General features: G+C 37.9%; 2 protein-coding genes across 6 annotated transcripts in view; one reads left to right on the forward strand and one right to left on the reverse strand.

Moving 5' to 3' along the window:
* The window catches only part of cdi (serine/threonine kinase), a 132,585-nt gene extending 111,725 nt beyond the window's left edge, over positions 1-20,860 (forward strand). Inside the window, exons 2-9 of the mRNA XM_073084976.1 lie at positions 205-326; positions 8,147-8,348; positions 8,703-8,788; positions 10,749-10,878; positions 11,398-11,523; positions 12,136-12,251; positions 13,006-13,118; positions 13,820-20,860. Of these exons, the coding sequence (XP_072941077.1) occupies positions 205-326; positions 8,147-8,348; positions 8,703-8,788; positions 10,749-10,878; positions 11,398-11,523; positions 12,136-12,251; positions 13,006-13,118; positions 13,820-14,949 (2,025 nt within the window). The 3' untranslated portion in view covers positions 14,950-20,860. The remainder of the gene's footprint in view (positions 1-204; positions 327-8,146; positions 8,349-8,702; positions 8,789-10,748; positions 10,879-11,397; positions 11,524-12,135; positions 12,252-13,005; positions 13,119-13,819) is intronic.
* Positions 20,861-21,862: 1,002 nt separating this feature from the next.
* On the reverse strand, positions 21,863-26,143 carry LOC140750901 (uncharacterized). Of its 5 annotated transcripts, none has more exons than XM_073084628.1 (5): positions 26,004-26,143; positions 25,027-25,232; positions 23,624-23,912; positions 22,432-22,759; positions 21,863-21,954 (listed from the first exon to the last, which is right to left on the reverse strand). In XM_073084628.1, exons 3-5 carry the CDS (start codon positions 23,632-23,634, stop codon positions 21,913-21,915), a joined length of 381 nt encoding a protein of 126 aa, XP_072940729.1. In that variant the 5' UTR covers positions 23,635-23,912; positions 25,027-25,232; positions 26,004-26,143; the 3' UTR covers positions 21,863-21,912. The 5 variants fall into 5 exon arrangements, with proteins under 5 accessions (XP_072940729.1, XP_072940732.1, XP_072940731.1 ...); XM_073084631.1 differs by having other exon boundaries at positions 25,027-25,209; positions 26,004-26,123; XM_073084630.1 differs by having other exon boundaries at positions 25,027-25,262; positions 26,004-26,109.
* Positions 26,144-26,364: the final 221 nt, after the last annotated feature.

A 26,364-nucleotide genomic window follows, 5' to 3' on the forward strand; every position in this document is an offset into this window, starting at 1 on the left:
AGTAGGAAAGAGTGAAGGAATACATGGATATTTCTCTTCACCGTTACACAGAGTAATATTTCATTTATTCTATCCATATAATTTCGAATTTTAAATGTCATGTCTGAACCCGGGTGCGAAATTTATATTACTGGAATATCGCGTCCTACTGACATATGTATATGTCACAAGCTTATACTAAAGATCGTATCCTATTGTCCCCAGGTGACCCACAAGACGTCAGGCAAGGTGATGGTGCTGAAGATGAACCAGCAGCGCGCCAACAGGCCGAACATGTTGCGCGAAGTCCAGCTGATGAACAAGTTGAAACATCCCAACATACTCGGGTGAGTTTTATTTTATTTTAAAATCTTATTAATTTGACTTCGTGTATCGGCTTGTTATATAAGCCTTTTTGAATGACGATCCCTTTGATAACATTCCTTATAGTAGCTGTAAAATTGTGCTTAATCAAAATGTAATCCGATCACAATGTAATATAATTTACTTTTAATTTGAATTTTACGCACGAAAATGTACCTACTGTACGGCGTCTTATGTATAAAAACCGGTATTTCTTATCAAAAAACGTTTAATTTTTATTTGTCATGCTTAATTGTTTAAATTAGTATAATATCTTATATGATATCATGGATATCATAACGTTGCCGGTGTAACGATTGCGCCTATTAAAAACCCGTATTAAAAACCTATTATTTATGTTATTTAATTTTATGCTAACTTCTTTATAAATACATACGTTAAATACTAAAGTAATTTTAACAAAAACGTAGGTTTGAATTGATCACTTTCTCTTTTACCTTTAAAATGAAATCAGATGAAGAGCAATAAAGAGTAGGAAATAAGATGAGAAAAGCATATAATATTATCATGGTGTTTGAATGTTCTAAATATTTTTTTATTTACAGCAATATCTATTTCGTAACAAGAGAAAATTTAAAATATCTCAAAAGCATCCGAGAGAATGATAATATGGGTATCTATATTGTTTCTATCGCTTCATCTTTAATTACCTGGAGTAAATAGCAGTAAGGCAGTAATATCAGAAACGTTATCGATTTCAGGAAAGACTTTTATTTAACATTTGGTTAGTTTCGTATATTGAATTTTTAAACCACAGTCAGACGACCTCAGTTGTTTTCTAAGAACCTTAGTACGAATTTTCAAAATATCCCACAATTTAACGTTACGTTTACTCAATCCATTATTCTGTTCCGTTTGCTTCAGTAAAATGAGTTGTCGAAAGCGCACCACTGAGTAAACGTAACAATAAGTAAGTGCTCAAGTGACTATGAACTTTTTTGTTTCCCTCACATGTTCGCAAAAAACAGAGACAAAACATAAAGCACCATTTTGTCAATTTAGACATTTAATGTTACGTTATTGACACTATAGTTCTGATACAATCCGCTAGGGGCGCTGATTGGAAATTGTATGGACAAATATGTAAACAGATACCGAAACAGTCATATTTGTCAAAACATAAAAACTCAGAAAGGGTACTGAAAACCCAACGATCGAATAAACATAGACGTTCGATAGATACACGTATGTGCAAACACGTTTAAAGTTAAAATATCGCCGGCGCCACGGCCACGGCGATCACTGCACGGGGTGACATCGACAACTTTCATCGCGCCCTTATAGAGAAAAATGCGGCTTCGTCACACGGGTACACGACAGGTTGCCGCGCCAAAATCAATATTAGGAAAAGTTCGAGGCGACTTTCATACTGCAGCTAAGTTTTTCTTGTCACTTTAAAAACATTGATCATAGTAGGTACATAGCTATGTACTATGTACATCTAGAACCACACATTTTTTAAAGTATATATATTTAATAAAATAATACATCCTCACTGTCTCCAAAATAATAAAAATGATGAAACCCGCATCGAAAGTTACAAAATATAATATTAATTTTTCATTTATGATAATAATATTACGTTATTACTTACGTAAAAAATTAACGATTTACATAATTGACCACAAGTCCCACTTACCCAAATTATTTATATTTAACAATGCTGCTGAGAAGCCACACAAAAGATAAAACTTATCACCTCTTATGAGACTCTGCGAAAAGGCGCAAACAATTGAGCGACTCAAAAATATTTACCCATCCAAACATGATCCAGCAAATACGACCCATCGATGTTTGTATATCGCACGTCGACCCGATCACCGACTCAAATTTCATCTTAACAGACAAACATTTAGTCATTTATTATCGCTCGCTGCAACGTAAGGAAAACAGTTTGAGGAAAGGGAATATGTATAACTGAAATATTGCTTAAAAGTTCTCAAAGGTGCGAGAAGTCTAGCAAAACACACTAGCGCAGTCTTAACTTTTCCTACCCTGTTAGGGGTGCATTATGCATGTCCATGTCCTGCAACCTTTAGCAGTGCGTGCGAACTATGGGATAAAATGTATATTAGTTTCCTACTTTATGTTCATAAAAAATACACGACGATATCTTTTCGTAGTATGCGTAGTCTATTAGAAAACATCAGTTGTGGCAATAGATACTATAAAGCAAATCTTTTTTACAACTGTGTACCTAAACAGTGACCTCCAGCATTCCATGCTTTTGCATCCGTTTCTTAGTAAATTCAACTCGCAGCAACAAAACTTTCGATTTAAAAACGTCTTCATCACGATCGTCCAATTTCCATAGCCACCTCGTGACTTCGAGTCGAGCCCCATCTTTGTGCTTCAAGCCTAGTGTTGCCACCCTGTTTACATAAAATCGGGATAACTCCGTCGTTATATATTTTTGGGTTATTTCTTTTAATCGTTGCCAGCGTTGTAAATTGCGTGTACTATTAAATTAAATTTAACTCGGAGTATTGCGATACATAATTGTAATATTATATTTATTATTAAAAACTCAACTGGCATCGTTTTTCGCCACGCGTTTATCTACCATCATTGTATGAAACACCGCAATGTCCGAATTTTCTTCGCTATTAAAAAAAATGTGTCCTAACTCCTATACCAATAGACTTTACCTTGTGATACTTCTTCACATCTATTCGAAAAATGAATAATAATTATTATTATTTTGTTTATATCGCATGCAAATACAGACGCGGGGCGTGCTAAAATGCACTAAGAATTGGGACGTCCCATAAAAGTGGCGACCTTTGGCAACACTATCCAAACCACTATTCTTAGGCGGTTCGTCTTCATTCACGATTCCCATCCAGAAACGACTGCGTAACATTTGTTACGAAATCGAAACCTCCAACGGAAACAATGGGTTGCACTGTCTCGCATTTCGCTTCATTTCCTGCTCGCTTATCATCATCGGAAATAAAAACAATGCGCATCTGTCGCGATTGTTTAGCAATTTCTCATCCAACTAGGACGAGACGGGTTTACTTTCGTACATTATACATAATCACATACATGCATACATTAACCTGCATTCTTGACGATTCTGCAACCGACCGAGAACGCTAATTAATGACGCCGAAACTATTTCTTACATGCTCTCGCAAGCCGGAGTTGTTCCAAAAGCCAGGATCATTAATTTTTCGAAGGTTTATTTTAGCCTATCTTAAATAAAGATCTGATGAATTGTATATGTTTGTTTGAAAGCTGCAAATAAGTGGGTGGCGTACCTACGAGTATCTCATCGTTTTAATAGTGCACGAATCGAAAGAGCGAGTTCATTTGAAGCGCGTTAATATTCATTCGTTTTGTTTTTATGAATTTTTCATTGGTTTTAAATGGCATGCGATTGTTCAGAACGCGATGTTTAAATTTGTAATAAATCCGATTTTGAAAAATTACTAGAGCTGAAATTTAAGTAATCTCCTTTCCACTATTGTAATGGTCATCTTTAATTGATGTTTTCGTTTTGTTCTTTATGTATCTCTTCTCAGCAAATCTTAAATTAATGAATTCGTTAATCGTACTTCTTGATATATTTATAACTTTAGTTATGTTAAAAATCTTTTGTTTAAAGTCATTGAGCATTACTTCTCATACGGTATGCTTGACTTCCTAGGACGGCTGCGCTTTCACCGGCGCATTCTTTGCATGTCTTAAATGTTTTTGCTGATTTATTTTTATTGGTGGGTTCCATTATAATTGAGCCCTCGCATACCTGTGCACGCGAAGTTTTTTAATTGGCAATTTGCATTGATTACCTGTCGGACCTTGACATCGGTCTCGTTGCGTGATCTCCCCGAGATAATCGTTTCTCGCTGACGATTGTGGCTTCTTTTTTTATTATTGTGTAATGCAGATGATACGAGTATTTTCATGACAAATGTATTTCTATCATTTTCACCTAAAATCTCTTAAAAAACTTAACAATGTTCGCGTAACTTACAATCTCAACTCAATGTTTCCAAAAGCGTTGATATGATGTAGACGAAGGAAAACATTGATGAAACCTGTGTGCCTAAGAATTCTACAAAAACGTTATCGAAGATGTTTGAAGTGTAACAATGTACACTTGGCTAGTGTGGCTTACCTAACCTAAACGATTCACACTTTGCCAGGAGGCACGTAGCAATGGGCAGATTACAGTGGTCATTGTTCAGGAAAGCAAAGAATCAAGGTAATATTAATGGTGTAATATTAACAGACGGTAAAAAGAAGATGCCATGATTTATATTTCCTTAACAGGACAGAGGTTATCTTAAAAGGAAAGAATCAGGACTATTTATTTTCAATGTTAAAAGGACATTGAATAATGAACTCCGATCGCAAGTACTTTCGGTCGGATTATTCTTATTACGATTCAGACAAACTACTTTAATCTGCTTATTTTTGTTGAGAGCTAAATTAATATGCAACTTTTGCGATCTCATAAGAGCTTGCTGTCCGCCTGGTGATATTTTATGTACAACTATCTTATACTTTTTATCGTTTACGATAAAAAGTATTATTAAGTATTAAAATTCTCCTAATTGGTGGTCTTCACGATACATTTGACTCTTGTATTAACATCGACGATTTTGTAGTTATCAGCTAATGGGGGACTTAACCGTGCATCTGTTGGGGTGGCACTAACCAGATGCAAGACAGGTGCATATTTCTTTTTGTTTGTTCTGAAGTGTGTTATCATGCGTGTAATTTTTTTTTTAAATTCAAATCTACTTTTTGTAACGTTATTGTTTTTAACATCGGCGAAGTAAAAAATAAAGATCCAATAACCATTAAATAAACTACACTTAAAATATTTTTTACCGATAGCCGCGCATAGTATAGCATACATAGTGTGGCATTTACGAGCCTATACTACTAAAAAATTGTAAATGGTGTGCGAAGTCTATCGGCAGGCACATGGCCAAAGTGGAGAACTATGATCTAATCGAACGAAGTCATTTTCCTTCAGCCCGCATACATCAGTGGAGTATTAATACGATCATGATAATAATGTAATATAATATATTTTCTGACACTGTTTAATATAACAATTATACCTTTCCGACCGTTGATGTTTCGTCCACCCTCCAGTCGATTAACGCAAAATTACCCTTAATCATGCTCTCGGTATCAATCTTATTTCCAATTACTTTTGTGTCGTTTGCGCTTCGCCGCCGCCGTCGTCGGAATTATTTATTATTGGAATTGTTCCATTATTGCAAGTCTGTCCGCAATTTTTTGTACCGAGCAATAATGGAGCATTCGATTCTGTAAAGATCTAGATTTGATGCGGCAATTCTGTGATGACAGCGCAGGTGCTATTAAAGCGTTAAACCAATAAGTTGGAAATACTAATACTTTTGTCATTACGATCATGGTATAATTTAGAAAATAAGTTTAAAAACTTAGACAGTCAAGAGTAATTTATAAATAGAAAATTATTATAAAATAAAAATAAACAAAAAAATCCGGATCGGTAATGGATTGACGACAACGACATTTAATCGTCTTAGGTATTATTCGAGCATAGGTATTCCATATCTATACTCTAAGTTTATGGTCTTACCAGAGGTGTGTATACTGTACAGTGATTTCAATTATGAGAACGTGAGAGATATGTCGGAGAAAATTCCAAGTTTCGGTGAGACCTCCTAAGTGTTCAGGGAAGACCGTCATGTAATTCGGTCATCAGGGACCAATGGATTGGTTACATTAAGATACATTTAGATTAAAATACTTTATAAATAATCAGATTTTTAAAGAATTAAAAAACCGAGACATTATCCAAAATGGTACTAAGTAGGTACTGTAAAATAAAAGTAAATGGTACTTTCTAATTAATAACAATAATTTTGTTATGTAATTTAATTACCATTACATGTAAATGATAATTATATTATAAGTAGGTATTACTTGTCTCAATAAAGATTGAAATTCAAAATGTCGGTATCTATATTTATCTTTCGCGCCTTTACTGTAATGTGGGAGCGAGAAACATATATATGAGTGCTATTCTTTATGATAATAATCTTTATTATGCTAGTTATATGAATATAAAAACTGTTTTTGTTTATTTCTTTTCTTTCTATTAATCATGCTTTCTTTCTTATCTGAACGCATGGAGAGTTATATCACTTTCACTCGCGCTGACGTTTGTTATGAGCGTTTGAAGAACACACAAAAAAAAAATACTTAATATTCAATTCGAATTACATATGCGGCAATGATTCCTGATACGTGATACGTATAATTAGGGTTGTCACTTATTAACTTATGAAAAGAAATAAGATGATAATCTAAACTGTTTTATTTAGTTTTGTTTTTGTCTGTATTTAACTCATGTACTGAGACGAATAGTACCTACTTATGAAGGTGAATCCATATGTTACCACCCTTTGGTGCCAATCGTTAAAATAGCAGTGGGGTTGGATACTCGAACCATGGACTTGACAACCCTACATAATATGAGGCTGCTAGAACCAGAGTGGCCTAACTGCATTTTAATGATTTTTGACCTATCTGTATTTTCGTAATTTAATAATGTTGTATAGTCCGCATAAAACTACTAGTTCGCTATAGAAATGAATCGCGTCGCCATAGTAAATGTATGACTACACCTCCTCGCAACAAATCCACAGCGGACTAAACAGTTTTACTTTTTACACATTGTAAATTGTTTTTTGTAGTTAGGCTACTCTTGTTCTAACAACCTCATATATAGAGCATTGCGCATTATACATTTGAAATGTTAATTTAGTTTTAGCGCTACGTTAAGAAATATGTTTATTGCTATTATACGTTATGTAGCGTGTGCTAACATAACTGGCCATAGCAACAATAGCGTAGCGAAATGTGCGTGATATTGCATGATAACGCCTTCTCCTTTAGTGGTAGAACCCTGCGTAATTTCACACCTGAGATACCTCGACGATGACCACTAAAAATGGAATATCCCTATTACTTTGATCTGTATTAAAGATACGCCGAATAGTGGTTTCACGGAATAACCGAATGTCGAATGATATTCGGTTTAACCTTTACCGAACTGAATGATCGGCTGAATTATTCGGTTTACCATTTCTTTATTATCATATTTTCCAGTTATGTGTGTTCATTCACACTATAAAATGTTGATTTGAGTTTTAAAAATGAATACTGATTTTAGGTTAAAAATAAAATGTTGACTATACTAACTATGTAACTATGTAAGTAATAAATGTGTTGACTCGAGCTTTCAAAATAAATGTTGATTTGAAGTTTAATTGCTTTATTTTATTAGCTTTATTCAACATATTCTTCATAAGATTTGACTTTGACTTATAATATATAAAACTTTTTATATAACATAAATCTTATATAAGAAGTTTTGTGTTTTAGTCCTGTATCATGTCGTGTATGTAAGAAAATAGAAATACTATAATCGAACATATTCGGCCGAATACAAATAAACGCTTTCTACACTCACAGCCCCACACTAGGATTCCCTGTGTCGCGGGTGCCATGGACACACACATAGACAAATACACAAACACCCAGACCCAGACCCAGAAACAGAAATCTAAATTCATCATTTAGATATCTGTCTGGCCGGGGATCGAACCCGGGACCCTTTGCGCGTCAGACCGGTATGGTGGCCGCTCCACCACGCGGGTCGTCAAAATAGCAAAAAAGATGCCGAATACGCCGAATACCGAATACTGAATACCAAACGAATATTCGGCGCATCCCTAATCTGTATTAAACCTTGTATCCAACATTCCAGCTTCATGGGTGTGTGCGTGCACGAGGGGCAGTTGCACGCGCTGACGGAGTACATGGAGGGCGGCTCCCTGGAGCAGCTGATCCTCGGGCGGCCGGAGGAGGCGCTGCCGCAGCCGCTGCGGATCACGCTCGCGGCGGACGTCGCCGAGGGCATGATGTATTTGCACTCCCTCGGCGTCTTCCATCGGGACCTCACCGCTAAGGTATTGTTGTTGCTGGCGCATTACAGCCCCACTCCTGGGCACGAGTCTCCTCTCAAAGTTAAGCACTTTAGTCTCAAAGTAAGTTCAAGTGCGGATTTTCAATATGGAAACTTTTTTGTAAAGAATTCTCATCTGTATAGGTTTCCGATGTTTTAATTTATTGTTATAATAAGTGATAATTAATTTCTAATACGCACTTAGCTTTGAAAAATCTAAGATCCTTGCCTGGGATTTGAACCTCAGACTCCTCGTTTGAAAGGCTGAGTTTCAAGCATTAGGCTATCACTGCCTACTAAGGTATTGTAGTGTCAAAGGTGTAAACTTTTATTAACTTAATTTTATCATTGTTTCCAGAATGTATTATTAAAGAAGAGCGCAGACGGTGAATATATGGCCGTGGTCGCAGACTTCGGTCTTGCTGCGAAAATACCTCATTCCGAGTGAGTATTTATAATAAAAATGGTTAATATAGGTACAAATAGTAGAACCATTCATGTTTCAATTGCGAAGGAGTTGTAACTTGTAACGCATCCGTTGTAGATCTCAAAAAAATACTTCAATCCTATTGATACTCCAATAATATTTGTATTAATTATCATATTATCTGTCTATAACGGACGTTACGCTCATTTACTACTTAATATTCATGAAAATGAAAAACATGGATACATTATAATATATTTAGATTTATGTATTCGTACGTTTAAAAAAATACTTGCACTTAAGCAGAAAAAGACTTGGTGTATAAGGCGTGCAAAACAGTAAGGAGTCTTTTTCATAAGGCCAATATTATAGGCCTTATGAAAAAATATTATTATTATTGACTTAGTTATTAAGTGATAAACGATTATGTTCCAAAGGTTACTACTCTAGTAGTAGTAGTATACTTAAATCAGTTCTAAGTAAATACTGGTGGTCTACAATACCGTTACTAATTTTCCAAGATTAAAAGCAATTTACGAGTGTCATTCGAACCACCGTGAAATTTTTAATTTGTACCTACCATTCAAGGTAACAGTCGGATCCAATCGTATAATTATATTTAATTTTGTTAATCACATAATTTTCGTAATGCGCTGTATTTAAAATAGAAGAAAAAGTAAAGACAATCTACTTAACCACTTACCTCTTATATTTGAAGGTGGTAGAACTCTTTGTGGTTCGACTCCGGCGGCACCACCGCCACACCTATTTCTACCTAATAACAGCAGTGTTAGGCGCTGCTGTGTTCCGGTTTGAAAGGTGTGGTAAGGGAGACAGACTTTTCCGAGGCGTTCCAGCTTAGTACTCAGGGGTAGCGGCGCATCTGTGGCCGACCTCAGGTACGAATATCTAATCCTATCTGGGGTTGATTACAGATGTCCATAGGCGGTAGTAGCCACTTACCATCCGGTAAGCTGCATGCTCGTCTGCTACTCTTATATTATAAAAAAAAAATATATATATAATATGTTTATTCTATTTCTTCATCCTCCCTCATGATTGGTATATTTGGTATCAACAAATAACGTTATCGAAAGTGGTCGCACTTCTGTCGCACTTCATCTCGCTCGTTCTTTATAAAGTATGAGCGCGATATAAATACAAATACCGTCATTATGGCTTTCATTATTTACTAAGACCATAAATAAATTCACTTTTGCCTTCACCATTCGTGTCACACCAAACACGCACCTGATTCGCGAAGCACTGCGTAGTGCATAGCGGACAATTAAGTCGTCAGCACACACGCCACGCCGTCAAACGCACCCGCGCGCCGGGAAAGTGTCACGTGTCACGCGACCGTCACGCGACCTCGCGTGCAACGCTTCGAACGCTTCGATGTCGTAGCACGTCGTCGTAGTCGTCCGTGTCGACGAATCATCATCAGTTATCGACGAATTTGTGTGGAGTGTCGTCGTAATCAATTAAGAAGATATTGTAATTCAGATTCAGACATTTGTAATTGTTATTCATCAAAACAAATTTCCTCTTTTTCACCTTCAGAGCAGACAAAAGTCCCAAGTATTATGAGGTCAAAGAGGCTTATGAGAATATAGGATCCTCCAGATTTTGATTAGAGCGCGCATTGACAACTATTTCAGGTCCGCAACATATTAAATAACTTTAATAGTGGATGTTGACCGAGGTTTTTATCATATAAATTGAAAAAAAAAACACGTTTTATTATTTATATGTCTCGCAAAATTATGAATAGTGATCGCAAATTATTTTCTATATTAAATATTATAAAAAGTAAAGTTTCGGAAATGCCCATTCTTTGAAAAATAAAGGTTTGGCATTTATTTTAAAATTAAGATACATTGGGGTAATTTTTAATTCCGAAAATTATGTGTATACTTATTATATCATTCAGTAATTCGTTATTTAATAAGTAATGGTTCCCATAAATGTTTTCAGGAATGGCTACCGGCTACCGAGCGTGGGGTCGCCGTGGTGGATGTCGCCGGAGTGTCTCCGCGGCCGCTGGTACGACAACCGCTCGGACATCTTCTCCTACGGGATCATACTGTGCCAACTGATCGCCAGGGTGAGTTTCTTGACCCTTGCTGTTAGGCAAAAAAAGGTTAGAATGTAATACAATCTACTTTATTCGCTATATGTGCCACCATCATTGATTAGTAAAGATTACTCACTCCTAACAAGAAAATATAACCAGTTTTGACAATTGAAATTGTCACTTGGAATATCTAATCCTATCTGGGGTTGATTACAGATGGCCATGGGCGGCAGTAGCCACTTACCATCAGGTGGACCGCACGTTCGTCTGCTACTCCCAAAAAATAATTGGCCAAGTGCAAGTCGAACTCGCACACGGAGGGTTCCGTACCACCAACATTTTCATATATTTTTTTATTTTTAGTATATGTTGTTATAGCGGCCACCATTATGCATCCTCTGTAAAAATTTCAAGTGCATACCTATTACAGTTCCAGAGATAAAGCCCTGTGACAGACGGGCAGACAGCGAAGTCTTAGTAATAGGGTTCCGTTTTTACTTTTTGTGTACGGAACCCTAGAAACTAAAATGTGTGTGTGTGTGCGTGCAGGTGGACGCCGATCCCGACGTGCTGCCGCGCACCGACAACTTCGGCCTCAACTACATGGCGTTCGTGGAGCTCTGCGACGAGCACACCGTGCCCGACTTCCTGAGGCTCGCCTTCAACTGTTGCATTGTGAGACACTTTGTGTTATGTTCTTGTGTTCTAGTCATAGATTTGTAAAGATTACTCACTCCTAACAAGGAAATGTAACCAGTTTTGACAATTGAATTTGTCACTGTCACCTATTTTTGTGTTTGAAAAATATTAAAAAAAAATTACTTTTTAGATCATTAACGAATGAAACGATATTTGTCCGCACTTTTTCGTCGATTTCGTGTTCTTGCACCACTCGACTGCACATGTCGGCATTGTTCCGCGTAAATGACACCATGACAGCCATTAAATGGCTGACAGAATCGTCAGCCGTTTAAGCCATATAATGGCTTGCTTCAATTACAAGGCAGAGAGATATCTATACTTATCGATGTGTTCAAGGTACATCTAGAAAAACTAAATTTTTTGAATTGAAAAACATGGTAAATGAACATTTCGTGGCAGCTCGTAAAAAATCTATCAAACAAAACAAAAAAGGAATATCGGTTGACAAACAAATGAGGAAAATGTTATTGTATAGGTAATAAATAATAATAATAATAAAAATCTTTATTCAGCCAATTTAAACTGTTATCGTTTGAAAAATTATTTAATATATATAGGTAATTGTTTATTTCGTGTTATTTTCAGTACGAGCCCAAGGCGCGGCCACTATTCCCCGAGATAGTGAGCAAGCTCGCCGAAGTGAAGGAGGGGCTCGACGACGCCGCGTGGGGCTGCCACACGCCCAACGGCTCCTACGATAGGTAAGTTTTGTTCGATTTTTTTTATTTTTGTTAATTCATAAAATTAATAAATAATTAATGAACAATTATAATGAGCAGTAGTAGCAGTGATAGCCTAATGGTTAAGAAACTCGGCCTCTATCGAGGGGTCCGAGGTCCAAACCTCTGATTTTTCAAAGTTATGTGCCTATTAGAAATTAATTATCACTTGCTAAACGGTGAAGGCAAACATCGTGAGGAAACCTGCATACCTGAGAGATTTATAAAAGACTAGTGGTGCCCGCGGCTTCGCCCGCAATATAAAGAAATAATATGACATATACATAAAATGGAAAATTTGTACCTGCATTGGAATGACAGGTGTGCCATCTGTCGAAAATTGGTCTTACCAATTCCCAAACCCTCGTGGGCTTTTTTGCATAGTTTCCGATTCTATAACTACTTACGAATTAAAAATTTATTAAAAAATCTTTTTCCTATGGACTAAATTGTGAATCTAAACCATTCTCAACTCTCCTTGAACATACACAACAAATTTCATCAAAATCAGTCCAGTCGTTTAGGAGGAGTTCAGTGACATACACACGCACATAAGAAATATATATATAAAGATTTCAAATGTATGTGAAGTCTACTAAAACGCACTTGGCCAGCGCGATGGACTATGGCCTAATCCTTCTCATTACGAGAGGAGTACCCGTGCCCAGCAGTGTAATGGGTTGATGATGACATATTTATTTGATGACATAAACAACGTGAATACGTTCACTTGCAGCGAGGAGGCGGACTCGTCGGGTCCGCGCTCGTGCCCCGGCCCGGCCGCGTGGCGCCGGCCGCTGCGCCTGCGCTCCGAGGGCAGCCCGCACCGCCTGCACCACCGCGATCACCGTGAGTTTTGCTCGCCTCCGTTCTAGTAGAAGATCCTAATATAAGACGACCTTCACTGAGCTGTTTAATGGATGAAACGTTTTTTATAGCAAATTAAATATTTCGAAAAGTATATTGCGAATGGGTTATCTAAAAGTTTCAGTACAAAATATATTTTTTTACAATTAAAAAAAAGGTTTTGAAGGTGGTAAAACCCTTTGTGGTTCGACTCCGGCGGCACCACCGCCACACCTATTTCTACCTAATAACAGCAGTGTTAGGCGCTGCTGTGTTCCGGTTTGAAGGGTGTGGTAAGGGAGACAGACTTTTCCGAGACGTTCCAGCTTAGTCCTCAGGGGTAGCGGCGCATCTGTGGCCGACCTCAGGTAGGAATATCTAATCCTATCTGGGATTGATTACAGATGTCCATGGGCGGCAGCAGCCACTTACCTTATCAGGTGGACTGCATGCTCGTCTGCTACCCTTATATTATTAAAAAAAAAGAAATTTCTAAACCATTTCAGTGGTCTGATTTATGGACAAATTACATACCAATGGAAAGTATGAAGCCTATACAATATACAAATGTTAGGTTAACTATTCCTTTCCTCTCATAATCCTTGGGTAAACGGATATAGACAGGTAAACGGGATCGGGATCTTAGACCATTCGACTCGCACGTTTTCGAGGTGCAAGGCATTCACGTCATCGTTTCCTCGCAGGCGGAGCGGCTCACCGGCGGTCGCTGTCGGAGCTCGAGTGGGCGTGGCGCTCGGGCGGCGCGAGCGGCCCGCCGCCGCACCGCTCGGCCAGCGCGCTGGGCGCCGCGCCGCCCGCCCCGCCCGCCCCGCCGCGCCTCGCGCGCCTGCACCGCCTCGCGCACATCATGCTGCTGCGCGACGCGCACGCCGCGCCCCGCCCCGCGCGCCGCGCGCTGCACACCTTCCGCGGCGTGCACAAGATCCTCGAGCCCGCGCCCGACCCGCGCCGGCCCCGCGCCGCGCGCTGCTCCAGCGGCGACCCGCCGCCCGCGCCGCCGCCCGCCGCGCCCGACGACGAGCCGCGCTGCTCCTCGCTGCCGCCCTCGCCGCCGCCCGCCCGCCGCGCGCTCGACGACGCGCCGCCCGCGCGGCTCGCGTTCCCGCGGAGCGACTCGAGCGGCGAGCTGCGCCGCCGCGGCTCCTGCGAGAGCGGCATCTTCTCGGTGGCGAACGAGGAGCTCTGCGGGCACGCGAGCTACGGCGCGATGTGCCCGTGCTCGCTGATGGGGTGCGCGCGGTGCTGGTGGTGGCGGCGCGACGACGGCGAGCCGGAGCGGGCGCCGCTGCGCGCGTGCGCGGCGTGCGCGGCGCTGTACGAGCGCGCGCTGCGGCGGCGCGAGGAGGCCGCGCCGGCCGAGCGCTCGCCGTTCCTGTGCGGGCTGCCCGAGGCGGAGGACAGCCCGCGCGAGTACCACGTGCTGTCGCGCTGCTGCTGCGCGCGCGAGGAGGGCGGCGGCGGGCGGCTGCCGCGCGCCTGCCCGCGCGCGCCGGGCTGCAAGCGCACGTCCAGCGTGTACACGGACAGCTCGGAGGACGTGGCGTCGCTGGGCTCGGACAGCCTGTACGACGACCGGCCGGGGCGCGCGCGCTCGGCGCAGATCTCGCGCATCGTGGAGTACTTCGAGCGCAAGGGCGGCGAGTTCAAGTGCGACGGCGGGCGCGGGCGGCGGCTGCGGCTGGGCGCGGGGGCGGGCGTGGGGGCGGGCGGCGGCGCGGAGCTGCTGGTGGACGTGCGGCACGCGGCGCAGCGGCTGCTGGTGTGCGAGGGCGCGGTGCGCTCCAAGCTGCCGCTCTTTGACAAGAAGCCGTAGCGCGCGGACGGTGAAGTACGCTAGGACCGAGATGGACGCGTTCGTCGCTTCGGGTGGTTTCCGTGAATTTCGGCCGCGGGTCGCGGGGGTGTCGGTTGTGTTGGAATCGTTTGTGGTAGTGGACGGTGATTTGTTTTCCTTAAGGTTGACGTCGATGTGACGAGGGTGTGCTGTAAATATGATATTTTAGGTTAATTCCGTGTTATTAATATTTATAATTTATATACAGTATTATAATGTAACTTGCCAGTTCGGATAGGTGTGTACTAGATACGTTCTAAGGTAGTACTCTTACCGCTGTCATAAAAGTAATTTTGTACTTTTTCAAAAGTGGCGGGACTGTACTATGTACTGATTATAATTTTATTAACTACGATAGTTAAAAAAGTAACGACTTTATATTTAGTGAATAAAAGTGAAAGATAAATATCGTTTAAATCTTTTAAGGGCATGTAATTTTTTCTTTTTATTTTTCATATTGCTTATACGATGTGACCTAACGAAGACACTGATAAGATTCAAATATATAAGACAATCGTCTCTTGAAAATATTCAGTTTTGACTTCGTATCACACTTCATTTGCGTCAACGTCCGTCAACAACATCCGTCACATAGCTAGCAACTTCGTGATTTACTAAAAATACTTATATTCCCTCTAAATTAGTGCCCTAGTCCAATTATTTAGGCTAATCAAAAACAAAGGTTTTCCTAAAATTAAATCAAATATTTCGTATACTTCATTTGAATTTAAAAAATATATCACATGTAAGGTATACAATAAAATACATTAATTTCACCATTTATTGTATACATTCAAAACACCTTCGAAAACAGAGTTTGAAAATAAATCGATGTCTTCCCAGAGACCTAAACGACCTAAACGTATTTATATTTCTAAAACTACAATCCAACGTACCAAGCAAACTCGATCGACATGTATAAATACAGTCGATTGATATATACATTGCTTAAAACGTATCAATTATGTGACTTTTCATAGTATTCGTTATTGTGACGACGCAAAAGTATTAATCATTCCGTATATAAACTAAATATTAAATCAATGTTATAACATCAATGTGTAAATAAAAAATATAGCTAAATTATTAAATACTTTCGTGGCTATTTTAAAATTTATTATGCCTTGAATAATCAGTTTACGTCGTCAGAATAAAGAATACTGCAAATAAAATTAAGTATTCAATAATAAATATTTTTGTAAATAAAGTTATAACGTGTATTCGATAGATATATAAAATATATAATTGTAGGGGGTTTGATTTAAATCACGGATAATACTATCATCAGGGTATTGATGTTGTAAATACGGTATTTTTACTATAATTTAGCAGAAACAGAAATATCAAATTTTTACCTCTACACGATATGTGTTATATTACACATTGTGAAAAATAAAATTAAACGATAATTTAAATCAGTGCCAAAAAAGAGTATTTAAAAGTATATATTATTTATAGATTTGTCCATTTCGCAATTACATAGTATTTTCTTCCATTGCAAATTAGCATTTATAGTTATCGGAACTTGTTACATTTGGAATTTTCGTTTTGTAATAGCCAATATGTCGGCATCGGCGTGCAGGAAAATATAGATTGCACATTACACTATCAAAGAATCATACTATGAAATACATTTTGCACATTATATTAATCAGTGGATGATGCTCTGAAAATACATATTGCACATAACGCAATCAATGAATGATGCTCTGAAAATACATAATGCACATTACACAATTAATGAATGATGCTCTGAAAATACATATTGCACATTACACAATCAATGAATGACGCTCTGAATATACATATTGCACATTACGCAATCAACGCATGATGCAATATACACAACATTACGCATTTGTTATTAAACGCAATCTTTATTTTTCTTCATTCGGTGCATGATGTAAAAAGATTTATTTATTAAAAGAATGTTGCCGAAATGTAACATTATTTGTAACTGCCATAGAAAAATATATAATTAGCTAATATTGTCCAAATATTTTTTGTGAATGTTATCATTCGTTTCATATCAATAGTTATTTGAGCTTGAATCCACCTATATCATTCTTACGCAAAACAATCAATAATGTTAATAAAAGAACTTAATCGCAATTTTTAACGTGAAGAGGTAATCATGTTACTATCTTTAATGAAGAAGTTTTATAGGTGATTTCATTCTTTTGATCGCCGTGCTCCGTGGAGCTTTGTCTTAATGTTAATAAAAATATAATCGTTTTTTAAACAAATTACACCAAATGGATTTCCTACGTTACTTGCGGTGAAAACTCGATTCGATATTTTATTTCGTAAAAGTATGTATATTTTCAGCAAGGTAAAAAATATATTTGTTTTTATTTTATTCTTAAACTTGTGAAAACATTGCACATGAATGAGAAAGCATGATTTTTATCCAGCGTAGTAAACGTGTTAATTGAATAAGTAACTTACTTCACTCATTCATATTGCGTACAGACAATATTACACGCAAGGCAGTGATAGCCTACTGGTTAAGAAACTCGGCCTCTCGATCGAGGGGACCGAGGTCCAAATCCGTGGCACGCACCTCTGATTTTTCAAAGTTGTGTGCGTATTAGAAATTTTGTTATTACTTGCTAGACGGTAAAGGAAAACATCGTAAGCAAACCAGCAACTTGAGAGATTTATAAAAAAAATCTCAAAGGTATGTGAAGTCTACCAATACGCACTTGGCCAGCACGGTGGACTATGGCCTACTCCTTCTCATTCAGAGAGGAGATCCGTGCCCAGCAGTGGGACAGTAATGGGTTGATGATGTTGAAAGTCACTCACACACAGAGTCACGTGCGTCAAATTAATTACATCGCCTATAAAAATAAATGAGCATTTTCTCGTCGAATGTCAATGAGCAATTAACGTCCGTCCAAACTGAACCGGCCGGGGCGCCCGCTCCGGGTCACGTACTATATTGTGTAGTTTAAATATACGTAGTGGCTTGTTCGCTTCTCAGTCGACTAATAACGAACCAGTTATATCATTTTAAATATTACTTGCGTTCATTTTATTCGACAATTTTAATAGTTACTGTTCCGATATAAAGTTGTCTATTATTATATGACTTATCTTTACATTTTAAATTGAATAATAAATAATAATCTAAATTTCATAAAACATAAAGTGCATTTATGAACGTTTAATTCTTATCGAGATATAGCCATTCCTCAAAATTTAAAATTCAAAAATCAAAATATGCAAACTAATAAAACTTTGGATCACTTCTATTTCAATTAAAGTATTATTAACGTTAATTTCTAAACGACCCACATCATTCACCAATTTGCACATTTAATTCCATTGCGATTTGCATTTGGGCTAAATATACGAAATATAAAATGAAAATTTATGCATTTGCGTTTACCACATACAACCACTTAGATATTTTTGTATCTTACAGTTTTTATATTATATAAATATAAATAATAAATAAATTGAAGTTTAAACCCTTATTAAAATACAAAATTGATGCCAAATGATGGATGAAAGTTAGCAATGTATGTTAAATTTCCTCGCTGGACAATAAATTATCGCCGAAAATATACAATTAGTACAATCATATAGTTTTACAATCATCGTTCGTGTTGTTATATTACAAGGTTAGGTCATAAAGTAAGACTTCAACACCATAGTTAGTAATATTTGTGTCCCTTTGGAAACCATAAATATATGATAAATCGAAAAATAGTTTAACTTTTATAAATCACAGTTATCCTAATCTATCTACCCACAATCAAATCGCACTATCAATCTATCGAGGGCGCCACTTGCGGGCCGTATTAAAAATACCCCTTTTCTTTTTTTAAGCGAACAAGTGTGCGATTTCATTGTGTATAGATCATATAAGACTAACGTTACTCCTGACTATGTCTCAGTACTTCTGACTGATGCTATATTATATGTTATGCGGTCCGTGCTTAAATTTGTATCTACTTAATTAAGTTCCCAATTACTAGGAATGGAGTAAGTAAGGCAAGCAGAACTCCATAATAATCGATAAGTTTTATATTAAAATCACTTCGGCCTTCAGATTCTACATGTCATAAACATTTTGTTGTTGGTCTGTATACAGTTCCTTTGAGAAATGACAAAAAACGATTTTGTACACAATTACCGTCAACCATACAATAACGAGTGAAATAAACAAAGTATATATTGAAAATATATTCGCACAGATATATAAAAAGTTTTAAAAAAAGTCGTTTTTCGTTATTTCTCGCGAAAGTGTTAATTTTGCTGATATAAACGATAGGAATATTGACATCTTGCTCGCTCGTTACCTTACGCGTATCGCTGCATCTCGCTCGCACGGACAACTGGTCAAGCGATCGATCAATCAACTGTTCCGATGCAATATTCCGATCGGCAAAGTTACAATGTTCGTACCGCAACATGTTATGAGTAAAACCAGTGTGCACTTTCTTGAAAATTGAATATCGTATTATTGTTGCCATTAAATTTCAATTCCTTATCCAAAAACCATGCCTGTAGAGGCTGCATTCCTATAAACACACGATAACAAGTGTAATGGACGTCCATCCATGTGTCTTAGACTTTATTTGGCAATGCAAAGTTGCCGACAGTGTTTATAGGGCGTACGGAGTTCGTAAGCGGGCTATAAGTATTGCATCTTGCTGGAAATCTTGCTGAGGAACTCAGCAATATTGCCAGCGATACTATCTTGCTGCAATGATGTATGTATGTTAATGACAACACTTTGCAATCTAGCCCGTTAGATTACATCAGACTATAACTGCAATATTGCTGTGCTGTACAGAGATTGCAGCAAGAAATTGCCACTAAACGGGCCCGTTTACGAACTCTCATATTATTAGAGATATTAAGACGTGACTCCATCAAGTTCCGTCGACGTGTTTGTATAATTTACGAGTTATTTTAGAACTAATATGTAATATATTTGTCAGATGTACCTGTTAATACGATAAACCGTTACGATTATGTAGATAATGTGCAATAGATGGAGGCACTCGCGACTCGAACGAGTACTCGATTTTATGTAAATGTCGTAACAAAGCGAAATAAATAGGCAATAATAATTGATTTACGATAAAAAGGGTAGTTTTATACATTTATTTATTTTGTTACTAAAGCGACATCTACATAAATTCAATTCACGTAAAGGTGTAACTTTCTCAAACCTCAAGTGAAGAAGTTTAACAATATTTTGATTTATTTACTATTTTTTGTGACAGTCCGAATAGAGAAAAGTTACACCGCGTTAAGCATATCAGTTTCAAAACATTTAGGTCTAGTTATTTTTGTAATATTTCTAGATTTAACTTGCACTATACGAGCGGTTTGGTTATGAGACTGTTTTATGAAAAAATATATAGCTATATTTATTATTCAAAATAGAATTTATTTTTAAGTCTTATTTATTTTCGAAATTATGTATACAAAGGGATGTTATAAATTGGTTTATGTAAGATTTTTTTTAAAATGTGTTACTCCGTATTCCACTTGACGACCACAGTGACCGTAGTCTACTTTTGTTACACTTTTTTATGGTTAAATATGAATGATAGTTATGAAAACGGTCGTTGTGAACGTTCAGTGGTATACCCCCAAGGAGGCATAAGATGGCAGCCGTCGAATGTCGCCATTTTGTTGAGTTCCTTTCAAAGCCGCTCGTGTGTGTTCTTTTATCGAAATAAGTTTTCTTGTACGATATAGATCCTAACGTTCCTTGTTTTAAGGCACTAACGTTTACTTAGCATTTTGTTACAACGGTTGTGTCTTTACATACCCGGTTTTGCAATAGTTATACATAGGAGCCGACTGAGGCAGTTGCGAGGATAATTTGTAAATGAAAGGTGGTATTAAATATATTTTGTTTCTATATGGCTTTTATTTTTTTTTAGCTAAGCGAGTGTTACCCAGGTATCCCCAAGTATTGACACCTACCTGTTGAATTGAGTTTAGATTCCGGAGCGAAAAATAATTATACATATGAATAGCATCATATATGCTATTCATAAATTTACCAGAATAAATAAATATATTTTAATTGAAATAATAGTAATTTAAGGCACCAGTATTACAGTTAGGAGTTATAACAGATGTCTCCGACCGGCAGTTCCTATCAAATGCACCTTAAAATATTAAAAGGGAAATTAAATTTGATCCGCTATTTATCCCTATTAGCAAATCCGCTAAGGTCTTGAAGGATAAGTACAATTGATATGGAAATATTTTTTAGTGGTAAATCTGACTCAAATATTAAATCATTATATATATTAATTTAAGAATCTCACGATATTTGTATGGCTCTCATATTTTTTCGTTCTTAGTTGATTTAGTTACGCTTATACTTTAAGCGTTGCACTATTAATTATTACTATTTATTTAATTATACTATTTAAGCGTTGCGCAATATTATGATATCTCGAGTGCAATCTTCATTTTTTTACAAGTTGCTGTTGACAACTTGAGATCAGTCGTCATACTCGTCATTCTAACCGAATAAACAATAGGAATCCAACTTGGCACATAAGTATCCTCTTCATATTATGAAGTGTGAAACTACATCACTTGTTTCAAGAGTGACGCCCGTCATAAATGTTTACAAAAGATCGACACTTGACAATGGATAGATTGATTATTAATATAGGATGTAAGTAGTTGTGTGTAATATCACGTAAAGCTAGCAGACATGCAACTTTTTAACAGACTTCGAAAAAGAGGAGGTTCTGTATTCGGGTGTATGTATTTTTTTAGCATCTACGATCAACGACTACCAGCATAACCAGATAAACTAGATACAGCGACCATAAAGGCAGGAAAATTTTATAAATATTCGCCAAATATTGTACCAAGTTAATTGATTTAAAACAAACTCGAATATATTTTCACTCAATTTAATTGTTTCAATCGCAGTAAGTAGTTATCGTGTTATCTACATTCGCACGGAACTATAGGCTTCTCGGGTGGTACCTGGAACAATTTATTATTATTGTGGAATGTCCAAATATATTATAATATACTCTATGGTATTAATTAAATTGTGTAAATTAAAATAATGACACGTTATCTTATAATCAACTTCAAGTAAGGTTTGGGCTCTACCTACCTTAGGTTGTCAAAATTTTCCTAATCAACCTTGAGGGTTGATTTAAAACGCTTCGTGTAAGTTTCTTTCCCTTAAAAACCTGTCCAGAGACCTATTAGACAGCGTTGCTTAACACTGCTGCTATACCTCAAAGATAGGTACTGACTACCTTGTTCTCTCCATTTTTTCTTATAGAATACCTACTGCCAATTCAACTGACACCCTGAGCGGTGCAAATCTACCTAAGTTTGATATAATATTCAAGTAATAATATCAGGACTAGTTTAAGTCCCATTAGGTGGCTATAATTAAAATGCTCTATACTGGCCAAACAACCAATATTTATACGTTGTAAAACTTACAGGTTTCTTGACCACGGTCGAGGTTCCTTCACAAGGGTCGGCTTTCTTCTTCGTTCCTCCAAACGGACCCTTTAGGCTAAATCCTCCAAACGGCGCTCTCAAGTTAAATTTCTCTCCGAAGTTCTTATAAAGAAATCCTAGTAAGCCGATTAATAACGCGGCGCCTCCAATAAACTTGGACGAACCGCCGGACGAACCACCGGAGCCGGCCAGGAAATCAATTAATCTTCTAAAGATGGATGGCGGATCGGACTCTACGCGCAAGGCTGCCATAGCATTGTTCAATTCGTCGGCTTCAGCCCTCTCTCGTCTTTCCAACTCCTCGGCACTGAAAATATTTTTATTTTACACGCCTTAAAGCTTTATAAATCTAAAAAAAGAACAAGTATCAATGAAAGTATCAAATTTTTACCAACTGCCAAACTTAAAATTTATAGCACTGGTCCCAATTTCATGTGTGTAAAAAATTATAATAAATTGCCAGAAAATATAAGATCAAACAAAAACGACAAGGAGTTCTACGTCAACTTAAAGGAATTATTAATAAAAAATGCATATTACAAATTAAGCGAATATTCAGAAAACTAAAATACGAAAAAAATAAAATTATTATTATTATTTAACAAAGAAATAAATACTAATTAAATTAAATAATGTTTAAATCTGACATAAATGTTTAATTGTAAATATAAATCGGCCGCTCTCATATTCATTGCTACACCCATTGTGGGTTCATGTGTTTCTAAAATTGTAAATGATTTTTATAAAACAATTGTAAAACCATGATTGCAATAAAGTATTGAGTATTGAGTAAATTTTGGAAAATAATTTTAATCTACTTGTAATGTTCCATTTTTTACTACTTAGTTGTGACTCATAATTTGTAGTTTGGTCATGATGCTCAGTATGAAAACAGGTACGTTTCAAATCGTATTAGAACCACGAAACAATTAGGACCTTAACAAATTCGGAGCTATTTCTACTCGTGACAACCAAAACGAACCTTACGAGTAGGTATGTGATTAAATCTGCCATATCAAAACGTTAAAATCGGATCGTTACTCCATATTTCTCTATTGATAAAGTTTCACACAATCGTAAGCTATGCTTACATTGGCGGTTAAAAAAAACCTATCTAGGTAGTCGTAAATGTAATTTAAACGCGTAAACAAAATCGAATATATATACTTACCAGTCACACATGGTTATTTTGGAATCGGACGAAACATTTTATTTTGTAGATGGGTCATGTTCAGAGTACTGCCCACATTATTTCATAAATTCATAATTTGTATTTAAAACATCACGCCCAATTTTTATGTAACCATCAACATATCGATGCTATATATTTTTCTACAAAAATTGACAATGGACATTTTGACGTGACAGTTGCTAAAGAAAAGAAAATTGTCATAATTTTCTTCGTTTCCAGTCTAAACGCACATCTTTTACATTCTTCTCCTGTGATCATGAATAATGCACTGTAAAAACAAAAATAGATACCTGTTAGCATAACTAGCATAATTCGTCACCGCCGTATTCTTGTTAGAAGGGTATAGAAAGGGAGAGGCTTTCTAATTCTAAGTCATCAGAGGTAATAATGCATCTATAATTCACCTATACTGAAGTTCTATTCCTATCTGGGGTCGATTATAGATGTTTATGTACCGCAGTGACCACTTTAAGTGTTGACTTCTAATCATCGACTTTTTGGTAGATTTTAATATTTGTGATTAAACCAGCAAATAATGTTAATTAGCCCGACCGCAATCAGCCCCGAAGCGACTCTCACTAAATTACATAGAGTATCAGCTTAAATCCAATTTTTTTAACGAGGGGGAATCCTTCAAAAATACTCGGTGCCGTGGGAGCGACACGAGGTTATGTGGGATTCTTACCGCACTAAAACTCCCCCCGGTGGCCGTCCTCGGCGCTGCGTAAAGGACTCCGGGATCTCTAAAGGAACGCAACCGGAGTACTCTTAGCGCGTTGCCGGTAGCGTAGCGCTCGCAACACCGTCTGGTGGGTAGGTACAACGGTATGTGACATGCACATACAGCCGTCCCGGGGTCGCTGAGCGGGCGGTTTGAGCTCCCACTCTTGCCACCCGCAACCCCTTTTAGTCGCCTTTTACGACAGGCAGTAGATACCGTAGTCCTATTCTACTCCCGGAACTACAGGAACGCCGCGCCGATGGGCGTTACATACGCCCGCGGCGACTCCTCCTACGAGCGGGTTCAGCGCGCTCCCTAGCTCTCTCAGCGTGTTCCTTTGCGAACATTACTATGTCGCAAAAGGTGATCATGCCCTCCCAAGCTTCGCTACGCTGAACCATCGCTCCAACAATTGCCGCTGGAGAGAGGTCCGGTCCCACTTTTGACACGAGGATCGCCGCCGAGACTGCCACACTGGGCTACTGCGCAGTGCTCTGCAGCGTGTGCTGTGCGGGATCCTCGTGATACCCGCAATGATGACTCTGGGTCGTTTCCTCCCTCATCTGCTTAAAGTCCTAGCGATTTATACCAGTCTAGGTCAAGAATCATCGTCACTTGATCGTACATCTAATGTCTAATCCAAGAATCTTAAAAAACGCACCATATTCTCACAGCCCGGCATGCAAGTGCACTTATAGTCGCCGCCCCTGTTCTCGACTCCGCATTTCGACTTCAACTCGGGTTTTTTGCGTTCGGCGAGCAACAGGTGGTAGAGCGCCGCCAGCAGCCCCGCGCCCAGCACCACGCCCGCCACCAGCGGCACCCAACTGTCCCGGCTGCTCATCTACTACCACCACTCACCACGCTCTTGTAATTTATTAGCACATAGAACATTTACTTTATTACACATAGAGAGATAAGGTAGAAATACCCGCTGCGTATTTCTACCTTAAAATTGGTGGTTATGGTGTAACACGGTAGAAAAACTTTAGAGGCATTTAAAGTATGTCCTTATTCTAAGTAACGCATCTGTTGTTGGTGTCAGTAAGTAATTAAATTCTATTTTATGTTAATTCTTCTTCCATGTTTTAATTTCATATACTCAAAGAGAAATATAACGGACTGAGACTCGAGTGAGGTAGCCTGACTGTTACTATGGATTTCTACAATCACAAATAAGGATTTTATGACTCGCTGACCTAATGGTGTATCTACCATACCGATCTGACACGCATTGAAATCCGGATTCCACCTCACTAAGGCAGACATACCTATAGCTAATAAGTATACCTAATTTATTTAGATTTCTAATCACGTTATTTTTGTGTGTTTTCAGGGCACCCTCATCACTTAACTAGACTAACTATTCGTACATGCATTGTATTGCTGGACATGGGTAAGCAATAAAGATTGATTCAGGAAACTACTCAATCCATGCTACCCCAATACTAGTCACAGGGAGCGAAAGTTTTACTTTATAATTATAGGAAGTGTGATGGTACTCCAACACGGATTACCTATTCGAAAAGTAATCCTAGTACCTAACAGCGGTAAAGACAAAATAACACGGACACTCAAATCGCAATTTAATGTTAGCAAGTTAGCAACATGTTAAATATAAATTATTTTCTATCGTACCAAAACTGCATTTCGCTTTCAGAACAAAGCTTTTTATTACACTAAAATTCTATAAAAATAAATAAATCACGTCTACTATCCATGTTTGTTATATTTTGACGTTAAAATTTCAAATTGGTTTGACTTTTTAATCACTGCCTGCGGCAAAGATATTCACAATATAAGTGCGATCACGTAAGGTAATAACAGCATGATAATTTTTAAATCTACCTATATTATGTAAAATAAACTCTCTTATTTGTGAACTGATATTCACTGATATTATTCAAACAAGCAATAAAAATAGAAATGTGTACTTTTACTTTTAAAATCACTAGTATAATAAGTACATATTTTCATTACATCAGTCTGTCTAATCCGC

Source organism: Epargyreus clarus, unplaced genomic scaffold, assembly GCF_041222505.1.
Source record: "Epargyreus clarus isolate Ecla_fem2 unplaced genomic scaffold, WU_Ecla_fem_2.2 ptg000021l, whole genome shotgun sequence".
Taxonomy (NCBI): Eukaryota; Metazoa; Arthropoda; class Insecta; order Lepidoptera; family Hesperiidae; genus Epargyreus; species Epargyreus clarus.

Excerpts from the sequence above, each read along its gene's own strand:
- LOC140750901 (XM_073084628.1), bottom strand. Across the intron at positions 21,955-22,431 it reads CGACCGTGGTCAAGAAACCT|GTACCACCCGAGAAGCCTAT; the intron begins GTAAGTTTTACA and ends AAATTGTTCCAG.